The sequence below is a fragment of the Mobula hypostoma genome, chromosome 2 (genome assembly GCF_963921235.1).
Source record: "Mobula hypostoma chromosome 2, sMobHyp1.1, whole genome shotgun sequence".
Classification (NCBI taxonomy): domain Eukaryota; kingdom Metazoa; phylum Chordata; class Chondrichthyes; order Myliobatiformes; family Myliobatidae; genus Mobula; species Mobula hypostoma.
Window position 1 is genome coordinate 124,356,146 of NC_086098.1, and position 21,855 is coordinate 124,378,000.

The following is a 21,855-nucleotide window of genomic DNA, read 5'->3' on the forward strand; positions in this document are numbered from 1 at the left end:
CAGCCAAAGCTGTAGTGCAGGCTTTTAAACCAGTTATTGACTGGGAAAAAGAAATAGGTACAGGAAGCTTTGAAATGTTTCCATAATTATTTCTTGGACTCAGTGTACAGATCTTCAGGCTGCTTCCCGATGGTAATAATGAGAAGAGGGCATGTCCCAGATGGCGAGGATCCTTAGTGATGGATGCCAGCTTCATGAGACACCAGCTCTTGAAGATGTCAGCTGTGGTGGGGCCAGTTGTGCCTGTAATGGAACTGGCTCAGACTAAATTCCCTAAGCATTAGAGTCAGGCAGTGATGCAACCAACCACAATGTCCCCAGCGTGCATCTATAGCTATATTGCAGAGTCTCCGGTAAGGCTTTGGAAGACGAACATTCTGGAGCCAACCAGAGTGCAGACTCTGCTAGCCGTGTGCTACTTTGCAAGGATTAAATAATTAAGTACCTTGTAATGAAGGCTCCTCGTGGCTTTAACAATCATGGTTGAATGAGGGGGAGAAGAATAAGTTGAACTTTTAGAAATTAAATCAGGACGTCAATGGGGACATGGCAGCAGAACTAGCTAAAGTGAACTGGCAAATTCGTTCAGCACTGGGCCAGTAGGCATGTAGTGACAGGCATTGACAGACATCCTTCAGAATAGATACAAGGTTCCTAGAAAAAGGCCCATGGTCAAAAAAGGTTAAAGATAGTCCCATAGTTGAAAAGGAAACAAGTAATTGCTGAAAGATGGGTGACAAAATGTCTTATAAATGTAATGAATAACAAGGAAGGACGGATTAGGAAGAAAAGTGTTGACTGAAGGATAAATTAGCTTGAAATATGAAAACAGGTTGCGTGAGTTTCTATAGCATGAACAAAGTCTTACAGCAAGCGAGCCAAAATTAATGTAAAATAAGAGATGACAGATGAATTAAAGTAATGTTACATCAGTCTTTGCTGTAGAAGATACATGTGACAGCCCAGGAACAGCTGTAATCTGAAACTGGAAGTTAGAAGGAATGTGGGAAAATTGCTGCACATTCAATAGTATTGAGCAAACTGTTGGAGCTGTGGGCTGACGTGTTTCCGGGTCACAGAATGATAAAGCGCTAAACTATAGGAACAGGCCCTTCAGTCATAAGACCATCGGAACGTGATACCATTCAGCCTATCACCCCATAATCCTTCACCCGCCTCTTACCGATCAGGAACCTTTCAATCTCAGCCTTAAATATACCCAGTGTCTTGGCCTCCACCGTGACAACAAGTTCCACAGGTTCACAGCTCTCTGGCTGAAGAAATTCCTCCTCATTTCACTTTGAAAAGGAAGTCCCTTAATTATGAGGCTGTGTCCTCAGATCTTAGACTCTCCTACTAACAGAAATATTCTTTTGATGGCTACCCTATCCAGGCCTTTTGGTATTTGTAGAGTAATACACACAAAATGCTGGAGGAACTCAGCAGGCCAGGCAGCATCTATGGAAAGGAATATAACCAGTCAATGTTTCAGACCAAGACCCTTCATCAGGACTTCTAGTACTTGGTAGGTGTGAATGAGATCTCCCCTTGTTCTTCTAAACTCCACTTAGTACTGGCCCCGTGACATGAAATGATCTTCATATAACAAGCCTTCATTCCTGGGATCAATCTTTCGTCAGACATGGAGCCCAAAATGACTGTGCTGAGTACCATTCCCATCTCTACTAATCCCACATGCCTCCATGCCCTGCTGTTTCACATACTTGACCCGATTCCTCATTAATATCGCTACTGACCCTAGTTCCACCATCTCCTCTAAGGGCTCATTCCAGATCCTACTTATCTCTGTGTGAACAGTTTACCCTTCAGATCCCCTTTGGATTTCCTCCCTCTCACTTTAGGCCTACCCCCTCTAGTTTTATACACACCTCCAAGGGCAAACTAGAGGGCATAGGTTTAGTGTGGGGGCGGGGAAGATTTAAAAAGGAGAACTTTTTCACGTGAGTGTGTGGAGCGAGCTGCCAGAGAAAATTTGGTAAGTTGGTAAATGGGTTTATTACTGTCACGTGTACCATGGTACCGATACACTGAGGTAGTCCAAAAGGAAAAGCAATGACAAAATGAAGAATATCGTGCTGCAGTTACAGAGAAAGTGCAGTCCAAGTAGACAGTAAAATGCAGGGCCATAACGAGGTAGATTGTAAAGCTGAGTCCATCAATCTATGTATATAAATCTTATGTATTTATCTTTATTGTGTTCTTTATCTTCTTGTGTTTTTTTTATACTGCATTGAATCCAGAGTAACAATTACTTCATTCTCCATTACACTTTGTGTACTGGAAATGACATTCGACAATCTTGAATCACACTGCACTCAGCCACCATTCAATAGTCGTAAACAGCGGGTAGAAGTGGTGTTTGATAGAAGAGGTTCGGGGGAATATGGGCCAATTGCAGGCACATGGGACTAGCTGAGTTAGGCAACTTGGTCAGCATGAAGAAGTTGGACTAAAGGGTCTGTTTCGTGTTGTGGAACTCTGTGACTCTAAGATGGTCTGCAATGATGAAAGTATTCTTCAGCTTCTAGCATAACTAACAGATGTAAGTGGACTGTGAACCTAGTGCTTTCTGTAGGAGTTTATACTGTGACAGGAAACGGATATGGAGAGTTCTAGAAACCATCACAGTCACTTGAGAAATGATTGTGAGTGTGTGAGATGTAATAATTGTCCCCACCTGTGGATCAGCTTCGTAAGTTCAGTCAGTAATTTTCTTGTTTCAGAACGAGGCACATTTACTACACAATAGTCTGCAAATGATGGGATCTGGAGCAACACTACAATCCGCTGAAGGAACTTACTGAGTTAGGCAGTATCTGTGGAGGCAGAGAGACGGTTGACGTTTCAGGTATTGATGAAGAGTCTCAGCTTGAAACATTGACTGCCTCTCAGCTCCCACAGGTGCTACCTGACCTGCTACCTTCACATAAAAACCTCACGGTGTGACGCTGGACTGTGGGTCTTTCTTGGTGTTACCCTCTGAGATCTTGCTCAGTGACCCCAGCAGAACCAATCACCTACCTTGGAAGCAAGAACCTTAGATTCACCTCAGAACCTTACATCATAAAGGAAGCCATGTAGCCTGTTGTGTTTGTGATTAGCCCCTCTGACCTCACCTCTACACATGACCCCCCACATTTGCCCCTTTTCAAGTGTGTATCTCCCAAAATCTTTCGACTTGCTTCCAAGTCCCCTTGGGGCAGCCTGCTCCTCCTGGCAACTTGTCTGCAAAGAAAATGTCTCTCTGCCTCCTTTCCCTCTCTCATGTTTACTGCCAGTTAATTGGGATCTGCCTCCATTAGTTACTGAGTCTCCTCAGAGCCGACGAGCCTGCCCTTTGAGAAGCTCCCATTTCGAAGGTCTCAGTTAAATATTCCTGGGATACCAGCCTGGAACCTTGCAAGTTAATCGACAAGCATTTCCTGACAACTCTGTATCAGTCAAGGGGTGTGAGAGAAGTCACCACTTCTTTGTTAATCGGATCTGTTGCGATTGTTTCTTAAATGATAGGGTCAGAAGATGGCGTTGACAGTCACATCCACCACATTAGGAACGACCTCTGCGCCCGCAATTCATGGAGGGTCGAGCGTCACAACATTCAACGGCACCGATTGCTTCAATCCACTGGGAAAACCAGTGGTGGTGCAGAGGAACAGCTTCGGAGGTGTTCCCACTGTACTCCTCATTTACTTCGTCATGTTCTGGGTAAGCAAAGGGCATTGCCAAGGGGCCACCTGGGACAATGGTAGGGACGCTTAGCAGATAAGTGGGAAAGCTCAAGTTAAAGTTTATTCAAGAGTCAGTGTCACATCTGGACTACTGCATTCGATTCTGGTCACCCCAACGTAGAAAGGATGTGAAGGGTTTGGTGAACGTGTGACAGGAGATTTGCCAGGACACTCAGTGAATTAGAGGGCATGTTCCATAAAGAGAGGTTGGAAGGGGGGACAAATTTGGGTTGTTTTTCTCTGGAGCAGTGGAGGCTGAGGGGAACTATGATAGAAGTTTATGAGTGGGATGGCTATGGTAGACTGCTAGTCTCTTCTTTTCCTAGGGTCAAAATGTCTAATACTAGAGGATATATATTTCAGGTGAAAGGGGAGAAGTTTTTTTTTACTCAGAGTGGTGGGTGTCTGGAATGGGCTGCCAGAGGTGCTGCTGGTCACACATACAATGGTGGTGTTTAAATGGCTTTTAGACAGATGTATGAATTTGCAGTGCATGAAGGAGTGTGGATTATGAGAAGAGACAGTTTAATTTGGAATCATATTCGGCACAGACACTGTGGGTTGAAAGCCTGTGCTGTACTGTTCTATGTTTTACCTGGACGTACCTGGGTCTGTCAAGAACTCAACCAACCGGGATGTCATGGGAAAGTCTGGTGGCCTCAAATGTCTGCAAATGGTGTGGTCAGATTATTAGAGTCCAAGGCTACGTCCACACTAGGCCGGATAAATCCATAACCGAACCTTTTTCTCTTCGTTTTGACCCTCCGTCCACAATGAAATGGCGTTTTCCTCCCCCAAAAACAGAGCTTTTCGGAAACGCTGTCCAGAGTGAATAAATCTGAAAATGCCTAATATCCAGTGTAGTGTGTACGGGGTAACCAGCTATTTTTAAAACCGCTGTCATGACGTGTCGGAACAAATGGTGGCGACAGCTTGGCATTTCATTGTCCTCTTGAACGCAAACTCCAACACCACAACGATATCTGACAATAGATGTGTAACAGCCTAATGTAACATTGTATGGAAATACAACACTGATGCAGACATGTTTTATACATTTAACAAGGTGCTTTATTAATGTATTGTTTGTGCAAACATTCAATAGATGCAATTGTCACTTTTGCCCAGTAACTTGTTTTATTGCACATGTTAAATACAGCAAAATAATACACAAGAACATGGCAAAAGTAAAGGCAAACAAATGAGGTAACAGCAGATTTCACTTTTGCCCAGTAACAAGCCTTATTGCATTTAGTTGTAGCTGTTGTCCCTTTCATCGGTGAAGAGACTATGGCTGTAGGAAATGTTTCTGGACAAATGCGCACCAAGTCTTTTGTTTGGCAATTTCCTTTTAAGTTTTTCTAGTCTGTAACTGGACAAACGCACACCAAGTATACCTTTTCCTCTTCGCTTGTTTTCTGTAGATGTGTCCTGCGCATGCCCAGTAGGAGGAGATTCACCCAAATATTCGTTTTAATGTGGACGGAGGTATTTTCAAAAATGTCTGGTGTGGACGCCTATCGTTTTTACATGAAACCAGCGTTTTCAAAATTATCCGGTCTAGTGTGGACGTAGTCCAAGTCTTTTGCAGGAAATGGGATGAACTGTGGATCTGTGTAAACATTCTTGGTGTACTACCAAGACTTGTTATTTAATGCTCAGAAACAGTAATTACTTTGATAGTCTCCGTCTGCGATGTAATTTAAATTGGTTCAAAACATCTGTTGCCAGCCTGGGTGATTCTAGATCTGAATAATCCTCTGTGTTTTACATAACTCTTAAAAAATGCCTTTGTTCTTTAGCTGGTTGTAATGTTCTGGTTCCCCCTGTTTATTTTCCTGGAACCTCTTACAATTCTGCAGAGCTTTATCGGATCTTGTTTGCTTTAAAGAACGACTGGCTGGCTTTGTTGTTCAATTTCTCCACATTCAAGTTTACTGTTGTCATGAGTATGCATACACAGTATAGAAATGCCATGAATATTAGCTTACTGCAGTAGCTGCACAGCACAGCACACTACAAGATGAGGACAAACAGAAGTTAACATAAACTTAAACCAGCATAGACTATACATTCTTCACAAGAACAAGTCATTTAACAGCAGGTCTTGTCCCGGTTCCAGGCATGTCGGTGCTACAATCAATTAAGTACATCCTTCCTCAGAAGGCCAATGAAATATCCCTTTTGAAGCTCACCGATCTTTTACAGGTGCGCGATAGAAAGCGTCCTATCCAGATGCACCATAGCTTGGTGTGGCAACTGCTCTGCCTGTGGCCACGAGAATTGTGAACACAGCTCAGTGCATTGTACAAAGCAGTCTTCCTTTTGTGGACTCTCCCTACATTTCCCATTGCCTTGGGAAAGCAGCCATCATATTCAAGGGCCCTTTCCTACCCCAGTCATTCTCTGTTCCCCCATTTTCAACGGGCAGAAGGTACAAAAGACGGGCCATGCTCAAGGACAGCTTCTATCCCAAAGTTATCAACTTTTGCACCTTTCATAGACTGAAGATGAACTCTTACTCTGTCAGCCCACTTCACCATGTTGTCTGCATGGCACCGACTCTCTCTGTAACTGTAACTCTACAATAACTGCAGTCTGTTAGTGCTTTTCCTTGTGCCGTCTTGATGTACTTGATGTGTGGATTGATCTATCCGACTGGCGTACAAACAAAAACTCAAGGACTCAAGGAAATCAAGTCAAGGGAATTACTGAATGAATTTGTAAAGTACGCTACTAGAAGACTGAGGGTAGTGGTCAAAGGGAGTTATTTGAGCTGGAGGTCTGTAATTAGTGGAGTTCTGCAGGATCTGTGTTGGGACCTCTGCTGTTTGTGATGTATATAAATGACCTGGATGAAAGTGTAGATGGGTGGGTTAGTTAGTTTGCAGATGAAATGAAGATAGGTGGAGCTGTGGAGAGAGTAGAAGACTGGCAGAGAATACAGTGTGGTATAGATCAGTGGCAGATATGGGCAGAGAAATGGCAGATGAGGTTTAACCCAGGTAAGTGTGAGGTGTTGCACCTTTGTGGGGCAAATGCAAACAGACAGTACACTGTTAAGGGCAAGTCAGTGTTGCTGAGCAGAGAGATCTTGTGCTGCAAGTTCATAGCTCCTTGAAAGTGTCTACACAGGTCAATAGGGTGGTTAGGAAGGCTTATGGAATGCTTGGTTTTTATTAGTCAAGTTCAAAAGTCAAGAGGTTATGTTGCAACTTTGCAGAACTCTAGTTAGGCCACATCTGGAGTATTGCACACAGTTCTGGTCACCCCACTGTGGGAAGGATGTTGAGGCTTTGGAGAAGGTCAGAAGAGGTTTTCCAGGATGCTGCCTGGTTTAGAGGCATGTGCTATCAAGAAAGGTTGGACAAACTTGGGTTGTTTTCTCTGGAGTGTCGGAGGCTGAGTGGAGATCTGATAGAGGTTAACCAGATTTTGAGAGACATAGAGTGGACAGGGAGTATCTGTTTCCCAGGCTGGAAATGTCTAATACCAGAGGGAGTGCATTGAAGGTGAGGGGGGAGGCTCAAAGGGGATATGAGGGGTACATTTTTTACTCAGGATGCTTGGAATGCACTGCCTGCTATGGTGGTAGAGCCAAATGCATTAGAGGCTTTTAAGGGACGTTTAGATAGTCACATCAGTGTGAGGACGATGGAGGGATATGCACATTGTGCAGGTAGGAGGGATTAGTTTTTTGGTTTCTTTGAGTTACCTTTTAGCTGGCTCGGCACTGCATTGTGGGCAGAAGGGCCAGTCCCTGTGCTGTAGTGTTCTCTGTCTGAACATCACATTGTCGTTTCACATACCCACAATCATGTATTGACAAGACCTCACCACATCCATTTCCTGTTACAGCATGAACTCCCCTCGAGAACACAGAATTCCCCTCGAGAACACAGAATTCCCACCGAGAACACATAACTCCCACCGAGGACACCGAACTCCCACCGAGAACACATAACTCCCACCGAGAACACATAACTCCCACCGAGAACACATAACTCCCACCGAGAACACATAACTCCCACCGAGGACACATAACTCCCACCGAGGACATCGAACTCCCACTGAGGACATCGAACTCCCACCGAGAACACGGCACTCCCACCGAGGACACGGCACTCCCACCGAGGACACAGCACTCCCACCGAGGACACGGCACTCCCACCGAGGACACCGAACTCCCACCGAGGACACGGCACTCCCACCAAGAACACTGAACTCCCACCGAGAACACGGCACTCCCACCGAGGACACTGAACTCCCACCGAGGACACATAACTCCCACCGAGGACATCGTACCCCCACCGAGGACATCGTACCCCCACCGAAGACATCGAACTCCCACCGAAGACATCGAACTCCCACCGAGAACACGGCACTCCCACCGAGAACACGGCACTCCCACCGAGAACATGGCACTCCCACCGAGAACACGGCACTCCCACCGAGGACACCGACCTCCCACCGAGGACACGGCACTCCCACCGAGGACACCGACCTCCCACCGAGGACACCGAACTCCCACCGAGGACACGGCACTCCCACCGAGGACACGGCACTCCCACCGAGGACACGGCACTCCCACCGAGGACACCGACCTCCCACCGAGGACACCGAACTCCCACCGAGGACACGGCACTCCCACCGAGGACACGGCACTCCCACCGAGGACACCGAACTCCCACCGGGGACACCGACCTCCCACCGAGGACACGGCACTCCCACCGAGGACACGGCACTCCCACCGAGGACACGGCACTCCCACCGAGGACACCGAACTCCCACCGGGGACACGGAACTCCCACCGAGGACAGTGAACTCCCACCGAGGACACGGCACTCCCACCGAGGACACCGAACTCCCACCGAGGACACGGCACTCCCACCGAGGACACGGCACTCCCACCGAGGACACGGCACTCCCACCGAGGACACCGAACGCCCACCGAGGACACCGAATGCCCACCGAGGACACGGCACTCCCACCGAGGACACGGCACTCCCACCGAGGACACCGACCGCCCACCGAGGACACCGACCGCCCACCGAGGACACCGACCTCCCACCGAGGACACCGACCTCCCACCGAGGACACGGCACCCCCACCGAGGACACCGAACCCCCACCGAGGACACCGCACCCCCACCGAGGACACGGCACCCCCACCGAGGACACCGAACTCCCACCGAGGACACGGCACTCCCACCGAGGACACGGCACTCCCACCGAGGACACCGACCTCCCACCGAGGACACCGAACTCCCACCGAGGACACGGCACTCCCACCGAGGACACGGCACTCCCACCGAGGACACCGACCTCCCACCGAGGACACGGCACTCCCACCGAGGACACCGAACTCCCACCGGGGACACGGAACTCCCACCGAGGACAGCGAACTCCCACCGAGGACAGCGAACTCCCACCGAGGACACGGCACTCCCACCGAGGACACGGCACTCCCACCGAGGACACGGCACTCCCACCAAGGACAGCGAACTCCCACCGAGGACACGGCACTCCCACCGAGGACACCGAACTCCCACCGAGGACACGGCACTCCCACCGAGGACACGGCACTCCCACCGAGGACACCGAACGCCCACCGAGGACACCGAATGCCCACCGAGGACACGGCACTCCCACCGAGGACACGGCACTCCCACCGAGGACACCGACCTCCCACCGAGGACACCGACCTCCCACCGAGGACACGGCACTCCCACCGAGGACACGGCACTCCCACCGAGGACACGGCACTCCCACCGAGGACACGGCACCCCCACCGAGGACACCGAACTCCCACCGAGGACACGGCACTCCCACCGAGGACACCGAACTCCCACCGAGGACACCGAACTCCCACCGAGGACACCGCACTCCCACCGGGGACACGGCACTCCCACCGGGGACACCGACCTCCCACCGGGGACACGGCACTCCCACCGGGGACACCGAACTCCCACCGGGGACACCGAACTCCCACCGGGGACACCGAACTCCCACCGGGGACACGGCACTCCCACCGAGGACACGGCACTCCCACCGAGGACACGGCACTCCCACCGAGGACACCGAACTCCCACCGAGGACACGGCACTCCCACCGAGGACACCGAACTCCCACCGGGGACACCGAACTCCCACCGGGGACACGGCACTCCCACCGGGGACACGGCACCCCCACCGAGGACACGGCACCCCCACCGAGGACACCGACCTCCCACCGAGGACACCGAACTCCCACCGAGGACACGGCACTCCCACCGAGGACACGGCACTCCCACCGAGGACACCGACCTCCCACCGAGGACACCGACCTCCCACCGAGGACACGGCACTCCCACCGAGGACACGGCACTCCCACCGAGGACACCGAACTCCCACCGGGGACACGGAACTCCCACCGAGGACAGCGAACTCCCACCGAGGACACGGCACTCCCACCGAGGACACCGAACTCCCACCGAGGACACGGCACTCCCACCGAGGACACGGCACTCCCACCGAGGACACCGAATGCCCACCGAGGACACCGAACTCCCACCGAGGACACGGCACTCCCACCGAGGACACGGCACTCCCACCGAGGACACCGACCTCCCACCGAGGACACGGCACTCCCACCGAGGACACCGAACTCCCACCGGGGACACGGAACTCCCACCGAGGACAGCGAACTCCCACCGAGGACAGCGAACTCCCACCGAGGACACGGCACTCCCACCGAGGACACGGCACTCCCACCGAGGACACGGCACTCCCACCGAGGACACGGCACTCCCACCCAGGACAGCGAACTCCCACCGAGGACACGGCACTCCCACCGAGGACACCGAACTCCCACCGAGGACACGGCACTCCCACCGAGGACACGGCACTCCCACCGAGGACACCGAACGCCCACCGAGGACACCGAATGCCCACCGAGGACACGGCACTCCCACCGAGGACACGGCACTCCCACCGAGGACACCGACCTCCCACCGAGGACACCGACCTCCCACCGAGGACACGGCACTCCCACCGAGGACACGGCACTCCCACCGAGGACACGGCACCCCCACCGAGGACACGGCACCCCCACCGAGGACACCGAACTCCCACCGAGGACACGGCACTCCCACCGAGGACACCGAACTCCCACCGGGGACACCGAACTCCCACCGAGGACACCGCACTCCCACCGGGGACACGGCACTCCCACCGGGGACACCGACCTCCCACCGGGGACACGGCACTCCCACCGGGGACACCGAACTCCCACCGGGGACACCGAACTCCCACCGGGGACACGGCACTCCCACCGAGGACACGGCACTCCCACCGAGGACACGGCACTCCCACCGAGGACACCGAACTCCCACCGAGGACACGGCACTCCCACCGAGGACACCGAACTCCCACCGGGGACACCGAACTCCCACCGGGGACACGGCACTCCCACCGGGGACACGGCACCCCCACCGAGGACACGGCACCCCCACCGAGGACACCGACCTCCCACCGAGGACACCGAACTCCCACCGAGGACACGGCACTCCCACCGAGGACACGGCACTCCCACCGAGGACACCGACCTCCCACCGAGGACACCGACCTCCCACCGAGGACACGGCACTCCCACCGAGGACACGGCACTCCCACCGAGGACACCGAACTCCCACCGGGGACACGGAACTCCCACCGAGGACAGCGAACTCCCACCGAGGACACGGCACTCCCACCGAGGACACCGAACTCCCACCGAGGACACGGCACTCCCACCGAGGACACGGCACTCCCACAGAGGACACCGAATGCCCACCGAGGACACGGCACTCCCACCGAGGACACGGCACTCCCACCGAGGACACAGCACTCCCACCGAGGACACCGACCTCCCACCGAGGACACCGACCTCCCACCGAGGACACGGCACTCCCACCGAGGACACGGCACCCCCACCGAGGGCACGGCACCCCCACCGAGGACACCGAACTCCCACCGAGGACACGGCACTCCCACCGAGGACACCGAACTCCCACCGGGGACACCGAACTCCCACCGAGGACACCGCACTCCCACCGGGGACACCGACCTCCCACCGGGGACACCGACCTCCCACCGGGGACACGGCACTCCCACCGGGGACACGGCACTCCCACCGAGGACACGGCACCCCCACCGAGGACACCGAACTCCCACCGGGGACACCAAACTCCCACCGGGGACACGGCACTCCCACCGAGGACACCGAACTCCCACCGGGGACACGGCACTCCCACCGGGGACACGGCACCCCCACCGGGGACACGGCACCCCCACCGAGGACACCGAACTCCCACCGAGGACACGGCACTCCCACCGAGGACACCGAACTCCCACCGGGGACACCGAACTCCCACCGGGGACACGGCACTCCCACCGGGGACACGGCACCCCCACCGAGGACACCGAACTCCCACCGAGGACACGGCACTCCCACCGAGGACACCGAACTCCCACCGGGGACACCGAACTCCCACCGAGGACACGGCACTCCCACCGAGGACACCGAACTCCCACCGGGGACACCGCACTCCCACCGGGGACACGGCACGCCCACCGGGGACACCGAACTCCCACCGGGGACACCGAACTCCCACCGGGGACACGGCACTCCCACCTAGGACACGGCACTCCCACTGAGGACACAGCACCCCCACCGAGGACACCGAACTCCCACCGGGGACACCGAACTCCCACCGGGGACACGGCACTCCCACCGAGGACACGGCACCCCCACCGAGGACACGGCACCCCCACCGAGGACACGGAACCCCCACCGAGGACACGGCACCCCCACCGAGGACACGGCACCCCCACCGAGGACACCGAACTCCCACCGAGGACACGGCACTCCCACCGAGGACACCGAACTCCCACCGGGGACACCGAACTCCCACCGGGGACACCGCACTCCCACCGGGGACACGGCACTCCCACCGAGGACACGGCACTCCCACCGAGGACACCGACCTCCCACCGAGGACACCGAACTCCCACCGAGGACACGGCACTCCCACCGAGGACACGGCACTCCCACCGAGGACACCGACCTCCCACCGAGGACACGGCACTCCCACCGAGGACACCGACCTCCCACCGAGGACACCGACCTCCCACCGAGGACACGGCACTCCCACCGAGGACACGGCACCCCCACCGAGGACACCGAATGCCCACCGAGGACACGGCACCCCCACCGAGGACACCGAACTCCCACCGAGGACACGGCACTCCCACCGAGGACACCGAACTCCCACCGGGGACACCGAACTCCCACCGAGGACACCGCACTCCCACCGGGGACATGGCACTCCCACCGGGGACACCGACCTCCCACCGGGGACACGGCACTCCCACCGGGGACACCAACTCCCACCGGGGACACGGCACTCCCACCGGGGACACGGCACTCCCACCGAGGACACGGCACCCCCACCGAGGACACCGAACTCCCACCGGGGACACCAAACTCCCACCGGGGACACGGCACTCCCACCGGGGACACGGCACTCCCACCGAGGACACCGAACTCCCACCGGGGACACGGCACTCCCACCGGGGACACGGCACCCCCACCGGGGACACGGCACCCCCACTGAGGACACCGAACTCCCACCGAGGACACGGCACTCCCACCGAGGACACCGAACTCCCACCGGGGACACCGAACTCCCACCGGGGACACGGCACTCCCACCGGGGACACGGCACTCCCACCGGGGACACGGCACCCCCACCGAGGACACGGCACCCCCACCGAGGACACCGAACTCCCACCGAGGACACGGCACTCCCACCGAGGACACCGAACTCCCACCGGGGACACCGAACTCCCACCGAGGACACGGCACTCCCACCGAGGACACCGAACTCCCACCGGGGACACCGAACTCCCACCGAGGACACGGCACTCCCACCGAGGACACGGCACTCCCACCGAGGACACCGCACTCCCACCGAGGACACGGCACTCCCACCGAGGACACCGAACTCCCACCGAGGACACGGCAACACGGCACCCCCACTGCACGGCACTCCCACCGGGGACACGGCACTCCCACCGGGGACACGGCACCCCCACCGAGGACACGGCACCCCCACCGAGGACACCGAACTCCCACCGAGGACACGGCACTCCCACCGAGGACACCGAACTCCCACCGGGGACACCGAACTCCCACCGAGGACACGGCACTCCCACCGAGGACACCGAGCTCCCACCGGGGACACCGAACTCCCACCGAGGACACGGCACTCCCACCGAGGACACCGAGCTCCCACCGGGGACACCGCACTCCCACTGGGGACACGGCACGCCCACCGGGGACACCGAACTCCCACCGGGGACACCGAACTCCCACCGGGGACACGGCACTCCCACCGGGGACACGGCACTCCCACTGAGGACACGGCACCCCCACCGAGGACACCGAACTCCCACCGGGGACACCGAACTCCCACCGGGGACACGGTACTCCCACCGAGGACACGGCACCCCCACCGAGGACACGGCACCCCCACCGAGGACACGGAACCCCCACCGAGGACACGGCACCCCCACCGAGGACACGGCACCCCCACCGAGGACACCGAACTCCCACCGAGGACACGGCACTCCCACCGAGGACACCGAACTCCCACCGGGGACACCGAACTCCCACCGAGGACACGGCACCCCCACCGAGGACACGGCACCCCCACCGAGGACACGGCACCCCCACCGAGGACACCGAACTCCCAACGAGGACACGGCACTCCCACCGAGGACACGGCACCCCCACCGAGGACACCGAATGCCCACCGAGGACACGGCACCCCCACCGAGGACACCGAACTCCCACCTAGGACACGGCACTCCCACCGAGGACACCGAACTCCCACCGGGGACACCGAACTCCCACCGAGGACACCGCACTCCCACCGGGGACATGGCACTCCCACCGGGGACACCGACCTCCCACCGGGGACACGGCACTCCCACCGGGGACACCAACTCCCACCGGGGACACGGCACGCCCCCCGAGGACACGGCACCCCCACCGAGGACACCGAACTCCCACCGGGGACACCAAACTCCCACCGGGGACACGGCACTCCCACCGAGGACACCGAACTCCCACCGGGGACACGGCACTCCCACCGGGGACACGGCACCCCCACCGGGGACACGGCACCCCCACCGAGGACACCGAACTCCCACCGAGGACACGGCACTCCCACCGAGGACACCGAACTCCCACCGGGGACACCGAACTCCCACCGGGGACACGGCACTCCCACCGGGGACACGGCACCCCCACCGAGGACACGGCACCCCCACCGAGGACACCGAACTCCCACCGAGGACACGGCACTCCCACCGAGGACACCGAACTCCCACCGGGGACACCGAACTCCCACCGAGGACACGGCACTCCCACCGAGGACACCGAGCTCCCACCGGGGACACCGCACTCCCACCGGGGACACGGCACGCCCACCGGGGACACCGAACTCCCACCGGGGACACCGAACTCCCACCGGGGACACGGCACTCCCACCGGGGACACGGCACTCCCACTGAGGACACGGCACCCCCACCGAGGACACCGAACTCCCACCGGGGACACCGAACTCCCACCGGGGACACGGCACTCCCACCGAGGACACGGCACCCCCACCGAGGACACGGCACCCCCACCGAGGACACGGAACCCCCACCGAGGACACGGCACCCCCACCGAGGACACGGCACCCCCACCGAGGACACCGAACTCCCACCGAGGACACGGCACTCCCACCGAGGACACCGAACTCCCACCGGGGACACCGAACTCCCACCGAGGACACGGCACCCCCACCGAGGACACGGCACCCCCACCGAGGACACGGCACCCCCACCGAGGACACCGAACTCCCAACGAGGACACGGCACTCCCACCGAGGACACCGAACTCCCACCGGGGACACCGAACTCCCACCGGGTACACCGAACTCCCACCGGGGACACCGCACTCCCACCGGGGACACCGCACTCCCACTGGGGACATGGCACTCCGAGGACACCGAACTCCCACCGGGGACACGGCACTCCCACCGGGGACACGGCACCCCCACCGGGGACACGGCACCCCCACCGAGGACACCGAACTCCCACCGAGGACACGGCACCCCCACCGAGGACACGGAACCCCCACCGAGGACACGGCACCCCCACCGAGGACACGGCACCCCCACCGAGGACACCGAACTCCCACCGAGGACACGGCACTCCCACCGAGGACACCGAACTCCCACCGGGGACACCGAACTCCCACCGAGGACACGGCACCCCCACCGAGGACACGGCACCCCCACCGAGGACACGGCACCCCCACCGAGGACACCGAACTCCCAACGAGGACACGGCACTCCCACCGAGGACACGGCACCCCCACCGAGGACACCGAATGCCCACCGAGGACACGGCACCCCCACCGAGGACACCGAACTCCCACCTAGGACACGGCACTCCCACCGAGGACACCGAACTCCCACCGGGGACACCGAACTCCCACCGAGGACACCGCACTCCCACCGGGGACATGGCACTCCCACCGGGGACACCGACCTCCCACCGGGGACACGGCACTCCCACCGGGGACACCAACTCCCACCGGGGACACGGCACTCCCACCGAGGACACGGCACCCCCACCGAGGACACCGAACTCCCACCGGGGACACCAAACTCCCACCGGGGACACGGCACCCCCACCGAGGACACCGAACTCCCACCGGGGACACGGCACTCCCACCGGGGACACGGCACTCCCACCGGGGACACGGCACCCCCACCGGGGACACGGCACCCCCACCGAGGACACCGAACTCCCACCGAGGACACGGCACTCCCACCGAGGACACGGCACTCCCACCGGGGACACCGAACTCCCACCGGGGACACGGCACTCCCACCGGGGACACGGCACCCCCACCGAGGACACGGCACCCCCACCGAGGACACCGAACTCCCACCGAGGACACGGCACTCCCACCGAGGACACCGAACTCCCACCGGGGACACCGAACTCCCACCGAGGACACGGCACTCCCACCGAGGACACCGAGCTCCCACCGGGGACACCGCACTCCCACCGGGGACACGGCACGCCCACCGGGGACACCGAACTCCCACCGGGGACACGGCACTCCCACCGGGGACACGGCACTCCCACTGAGGACACGGCACCCCCACCGAGGACACCGAACTCCCACCGGGGACACCGAACTCCCACCGGGGACACGGCACTCCCACCGAGGACACGGCACCCCCACCGAGGACACGGCACCCCCACCGAGGACACGGCACCCCCACCGAGGACACGGCACCCCCACCGAGGACACCGAACTCCCACCGAGGACACGGCACTCCCACCGAGGACACCGAACTCCCACCGGGGACACCGAACTCCCACCGGGGACACGGCACCCCCACCGAGGACACGGCACCCCCACCGAGGACACGGCACCCCCACCGAGGACACCGAACTCCCAACGAGGACACGGCACTCCCACCGAGGACACCGAACTCCCACCGGGGACACCGAACTCCCACCGGGTACACCGAACTCCCACCGGGGACACCGCACTCCCACCGGGGACACCGCACTCCCACTGGGGACATGGCACTCCGAGGACACCGAACTCCCACCGGGGACACGGCACTCCCACCGGGGACACGGCACCCCCACCGGGGACACGGCACCCCCACCGAGGACACCGAACTCCCACCGAGGACACGGCACTCCCACCGAGGACACCGAACTCCCACCGGGGACACCGAACTCCCACCGGGGACACGGCACTCCCACCGGGGACACGGCACCCCCACCGAGGACACGGCACCCCCACCGAGGACACCGAACTCCCACCGAGGACACGGCACTCCCACCGGGGACACCGAACTCCCACCGAGGACACGGCACTCCCACCGAGGACACCGAACTCCCACCGGGGACACCGCACTCCCACCGGGGACACGGCACTCCCACCGGGGACACCGAACTCCCACCGGGGACATGGCACTCCCACCGAGGACACGGCACTCCCACCGAGGACACCGAACTCCCACCGGGGACACGGCACTCCCACCGGGGACACGGCACTCCCACCGAGGACACGGCACTCCCACCGAGGACACCGAACTCCCACCGAGGACACGGCACTCCCACCGAGGACAGCGAACTCCCACCGAGGACACGGCACTCCCACCGAGGACACCGAACACCCACCGAGGACACCGAACACCCACCGAGGACACGGCACTCCCACCGAGGACACCGAACGCCCACCGAGGACACCGAATGCCCACCGAGGACACCGAACTCCCACCGAGGACACGGCACTCCCAAGGTGCTCATCAACACTCAGCCCATTGCCTTTATTTGCCTCATATCCTTTCAAAACCTTCCCGTCTGTGTACCTGTCCAAATAGCTCCTGAATATTGTTATTGTACGTGCCTCTACCACTTCTGTGGCAGCTCATTCCATATACTCCTGAGTGAAGAAGTTGCCCCTCAGGCCTCTTTAAATCTTTCCCTTCTCACCTTAAGCTTATTCCCTATCCTCAATTGTTTTGTTCCATTGTAGACTTCCTTATTTAATTGTGTATAATTTACATGTTTCTTGTGACTGTTATGTATTTAATGCCATGGGCCTCTGATACTGCTACAAATAAGTTTTTCATGACACTTGTACATACATATATTTGTGTGAATGACAATAAACTTGACTTTGACTTTGTTCACTCATCCTAACTGTGTTTCCTGATTTTATACACTTCCATAAGGTCAATCCTCAGAGAAATAAAATCCTAGTCTGTCCAACTTCTCCCTATAACTCAGGCCTTCGAGTCCTGACAACATTCTCATAAATCTCCTTTGCGCCAATTGATGCTTGTCCTATGATAGGGTGACCAAAACTGTACACGTTATGCATAGAAGCTGTCCGTGAGTGTGTATGTGAGATAGAGAGAGAGTGAGAGAGAGGTAGAGGGAAAGGGGAGAGAGAGAGAGATAGTGAGATGGAGTGAAAGTGAGAGAGAGAGAGAGAGAGAGGGAGGAGAGAGGTAGAGGGAAAGGGGAGAGGGTGAGATGGAGTGAAAGAGAGAGAGTGGGAGGAGAGAGGTAGAGGGAAAGGGGAGAGAGAGAGAGATAGTGAGATGGAGTGAAAGAGAGAGAGAGAGGGAGGGATAAGAGAGGTAGAGGGAAAGGGGAGAGGGTGAGATGGAGTGAAAGTGAGAGAGAGTGAGCGAGGGAGGGATAAGAGAGGTAGAGGGAAGGGGAGAGGGAAAGAGATAGAGAGGGGTGGAAGGGGAGAGATTGAGATAGAGAGAGAGAGATCTGTGCTGACTCTTGTTTCGTTTTCTGCAGATCATTATCGCAATATTTGCTCTATTGAGGAAGACAGCCTGGGACTATGGACGTCTTGCTCTGGTCTCTGACAATGCCAGGTGACTCCCCCTTTCCCCGGTCTGGGATTTGTTCTTTTGACTATCTTTGTTCTACTTCGGGTGTGGTCAAATTTCAATTTATGGTTTTGTCCCTAAACTAGTAATTTACCTGGTTACTCAGTTGCTTCATTATCTACTGTTCACTTCCATTACGGGAAAGAGATGAGTGGCTGCACCCACTGTGCCATACCTACTGTCTAATCAGTTTTTCCTGATTTTATTTATATTGGATTAGTTTAAATCTTTGAATGAGGATTAGTGGGCACTGTCTGCACCCTGGCCCAGTAACCTAACACTTGGGCACTGGTATATTGCTTCTGAAGTGGGGCTTGAACCTGGAACCCTCTGGACTTGGCTGGGAAATGCTGTCCCTTGGCTGAAGTTGGAAAGGGATGAGAGTGGTGGTGGAGGGATGGTTGGAGATGGGAGGTTATGATTAATTCTCCAGGAACACATCACACAAGGGATGGCAAACGGTAACTGCATGAATATGCCTGTATTTGAGTGTGTGTGTGTGTGTGTGTGTGTGTGTGTGCGCGCGCTTGTATGAATATACACATTTCAGTATATGCCAGTGTGCGTGCTGTTGATTATGGGCAGTTTTGTGTGCTTGTATCCATGTGTATTTAAGCATGCATTTGTGTGTGTGTGTGAGAGAGAGAGAGACAGAGGGAAGGTGGGAGTGAGTGAGCCCTCAGCCAGGATAGGGGTGAAGCGATGAGTGTTCTGATTTTGAACCTTTTCCCCTTGCAGTGAGATTGTGGACTGTGCCAGATCGGTTAAACGACTCTCCTCACTCGCTGTCACCAATGAACACCTCTTAAAAGATGATGTAAGTCATGATACGTCTCTTTCCCTGGGCTTCTGTACTGGTGCACACTGGTCACTGCTTCTCTCTTGTCTTCAGGGAACTTCCCTTTCATTTCCCCCTCTCGTCCTCCCTCCATCTCTGGCCCCTCACTACCATCCTCCTCCTCTCTCATTTTCACCCTCTAGACCTACTCCCACCAACCTCTCTCCAGTGTTCCCCTCTCCCACTTGGTGTCTGACCCTCTACCCCTCTCTTTGCTTCCTCACTCCCACACAATCCCTTCCCCGTGGTCACCCAGGTCTCCGCTCTTTCTTTCTCCCTGGGTATTCCACCCCACTGCCTTGCTGTCCTCAGCAACGCACACAACGTGCTGAAGGAACTCGGGGGAGGCCAGGCAGCATCCATGGACGTGAATAAACAGTCAACGTTTCAGGCTGAGACCTTTCATCAGGACTGGAAAGGAAGAGGGCAGGTGCCAGAATAAAAAGGTTGGGGGAGAGGAAGGAGGACCAGCAAGAAGGTGACAGGTGAAGCCAGGTGGGTTGGGAAGATGAAGGGCTGGAGAATGAGGAATCTGATGGGAGAGGAGAGTGGACCATAGGAGAAGGGAGGGAGGAGAGGACCCAGGCAGGTGAGAAGAGGTAAAAGGTCAGATAGGTGACTGGAAGGAAAGCAGAGGGGGAGGGCAAACTTTTCAACTGAAGGAGAAATCGCTATTCATGCCATCAGGTTGGAAGCTACCCAAGCAGAAAATAAGGTGTTGCTCCTCCACCCTGAGGGTAGCCTCATCTTGGCAAAAGGGGAGGCCATGGATCGATAAGCCCGAGTGAGAATGGGAAATGGAATTAAAATGTCTGGCCACCGGGAAGTTCTGCACTTGGCGGATGGAGCGGAGGTGCTCAACGAAGCCCCCCCCCCCCCATTTTACGATGGGTCTCACCAATGTAGAGGAGGCGCATCGGGAGCACTGAGCCTAGCAGGTTCACAGGGGAGGTGTTGCCTCACGTGGAAGGACTGTTGGGGCCCAGAATGGAGGCGAGGGAGGAGGTGAATGGGCAGGTGTAACATTTAGGCCACTTGCAGGGATAAATGCCGGAAAGGAGATTAGTGGGGTGGGATGTCTGGATAGCCTCCAAACTGATGGCATGAATATCAAACCCTCCTTATAGTTAAAAGAATTCCCTTCTCCTTCCCTCTTCTATTCCCCACTCTAGCCTCTTACCTCTTCTCACCTGCCTATCTTCTTCTCCCCGTGAGGCCTCTCCTCCTTCTCTTTCTCCCATATCTCTTCTCCTATCAGATTCCTTTCTCTCCCGCCCTTTGCCTTTCTCACCCACTTGGCAGAGTTGATCAGTGTATCGATGAGCAACGGCCCTGTGGAGAAAGGCAGTATTTGCCCCACTCCGTCCCACAGCCCAGTCAGAAGCACCCCCACCCCTCAGGTAGTGAGGTCCTCCTCCAGACACTGGAGTGCTTTGGTAATAATGAGGAGGAGGGGATCTTTACCCTCCTTCCAAAGGGACTTCAAAGTGAGAGATCTGCTAACTCCCTCAGATTGTAAAGCAGCCTCCTCCCCGCCTTGTTCCAGTCGTGTCCATTTGGAATCTCAGCCAGAGTGTTGGAGGCGGTGTGTGGGGTGGGGGTGGGGGAGGACCAGGGAAGGGAGAAGGATGTGCAGGAGAGGGTCAGGGAGGTGAGAGTGAGGGAGAAGATGAGACTGAAGAGGGAAAGGGTGGGGGGTGGGGCAGACCGAGGAGGGAAATGAGAAAAAGAGATGTGAGGGAGAGAGAG

The 21,855-nt window shown here is 57.3% G+C and overlaps 1 protein-coding gene across 5 annotated transcripts in view; it reads left to right on the forward strand.

Moving 5' to 3' along the window:
* The window catches only part of LOC134342457 (CSC1-like protein 1), a 110,217-nt gene that overhangs the window by 6,800 nt on the left and 81,562 nt on the right, over positions 1 to 21,855 (forward strand). For 4 of the 5 annotated variants that reach the window (XM_063040612.1, XM_063040609.1, XM_063040610.1 and 1 more), the window contains 3 exons: positions 3,532 to 3,726; positions 19,174 to 19,253; positions 20,007 to 20,085. In XM_063040612.1, the coding sequence (XP_062896682.1) occupies positions 3,541 to 3,726; positions 19,174 to 19,253; positions 20,007 to 20,085 (345 nt within the window). In that variant the 5' untranslated portion in view covers positions 3,532 to 3,540. Of the gene's footprint in view, positions 1 to 3,531; positions 3,727 to 5,210; positions 5,238 to 19,173; positions 19,254 to 20,006; positions 20,086 to 21,855 lie in introns of those variants that run through there. The other variant, XM_063040613.1, reaches the window with a different exon arrangement.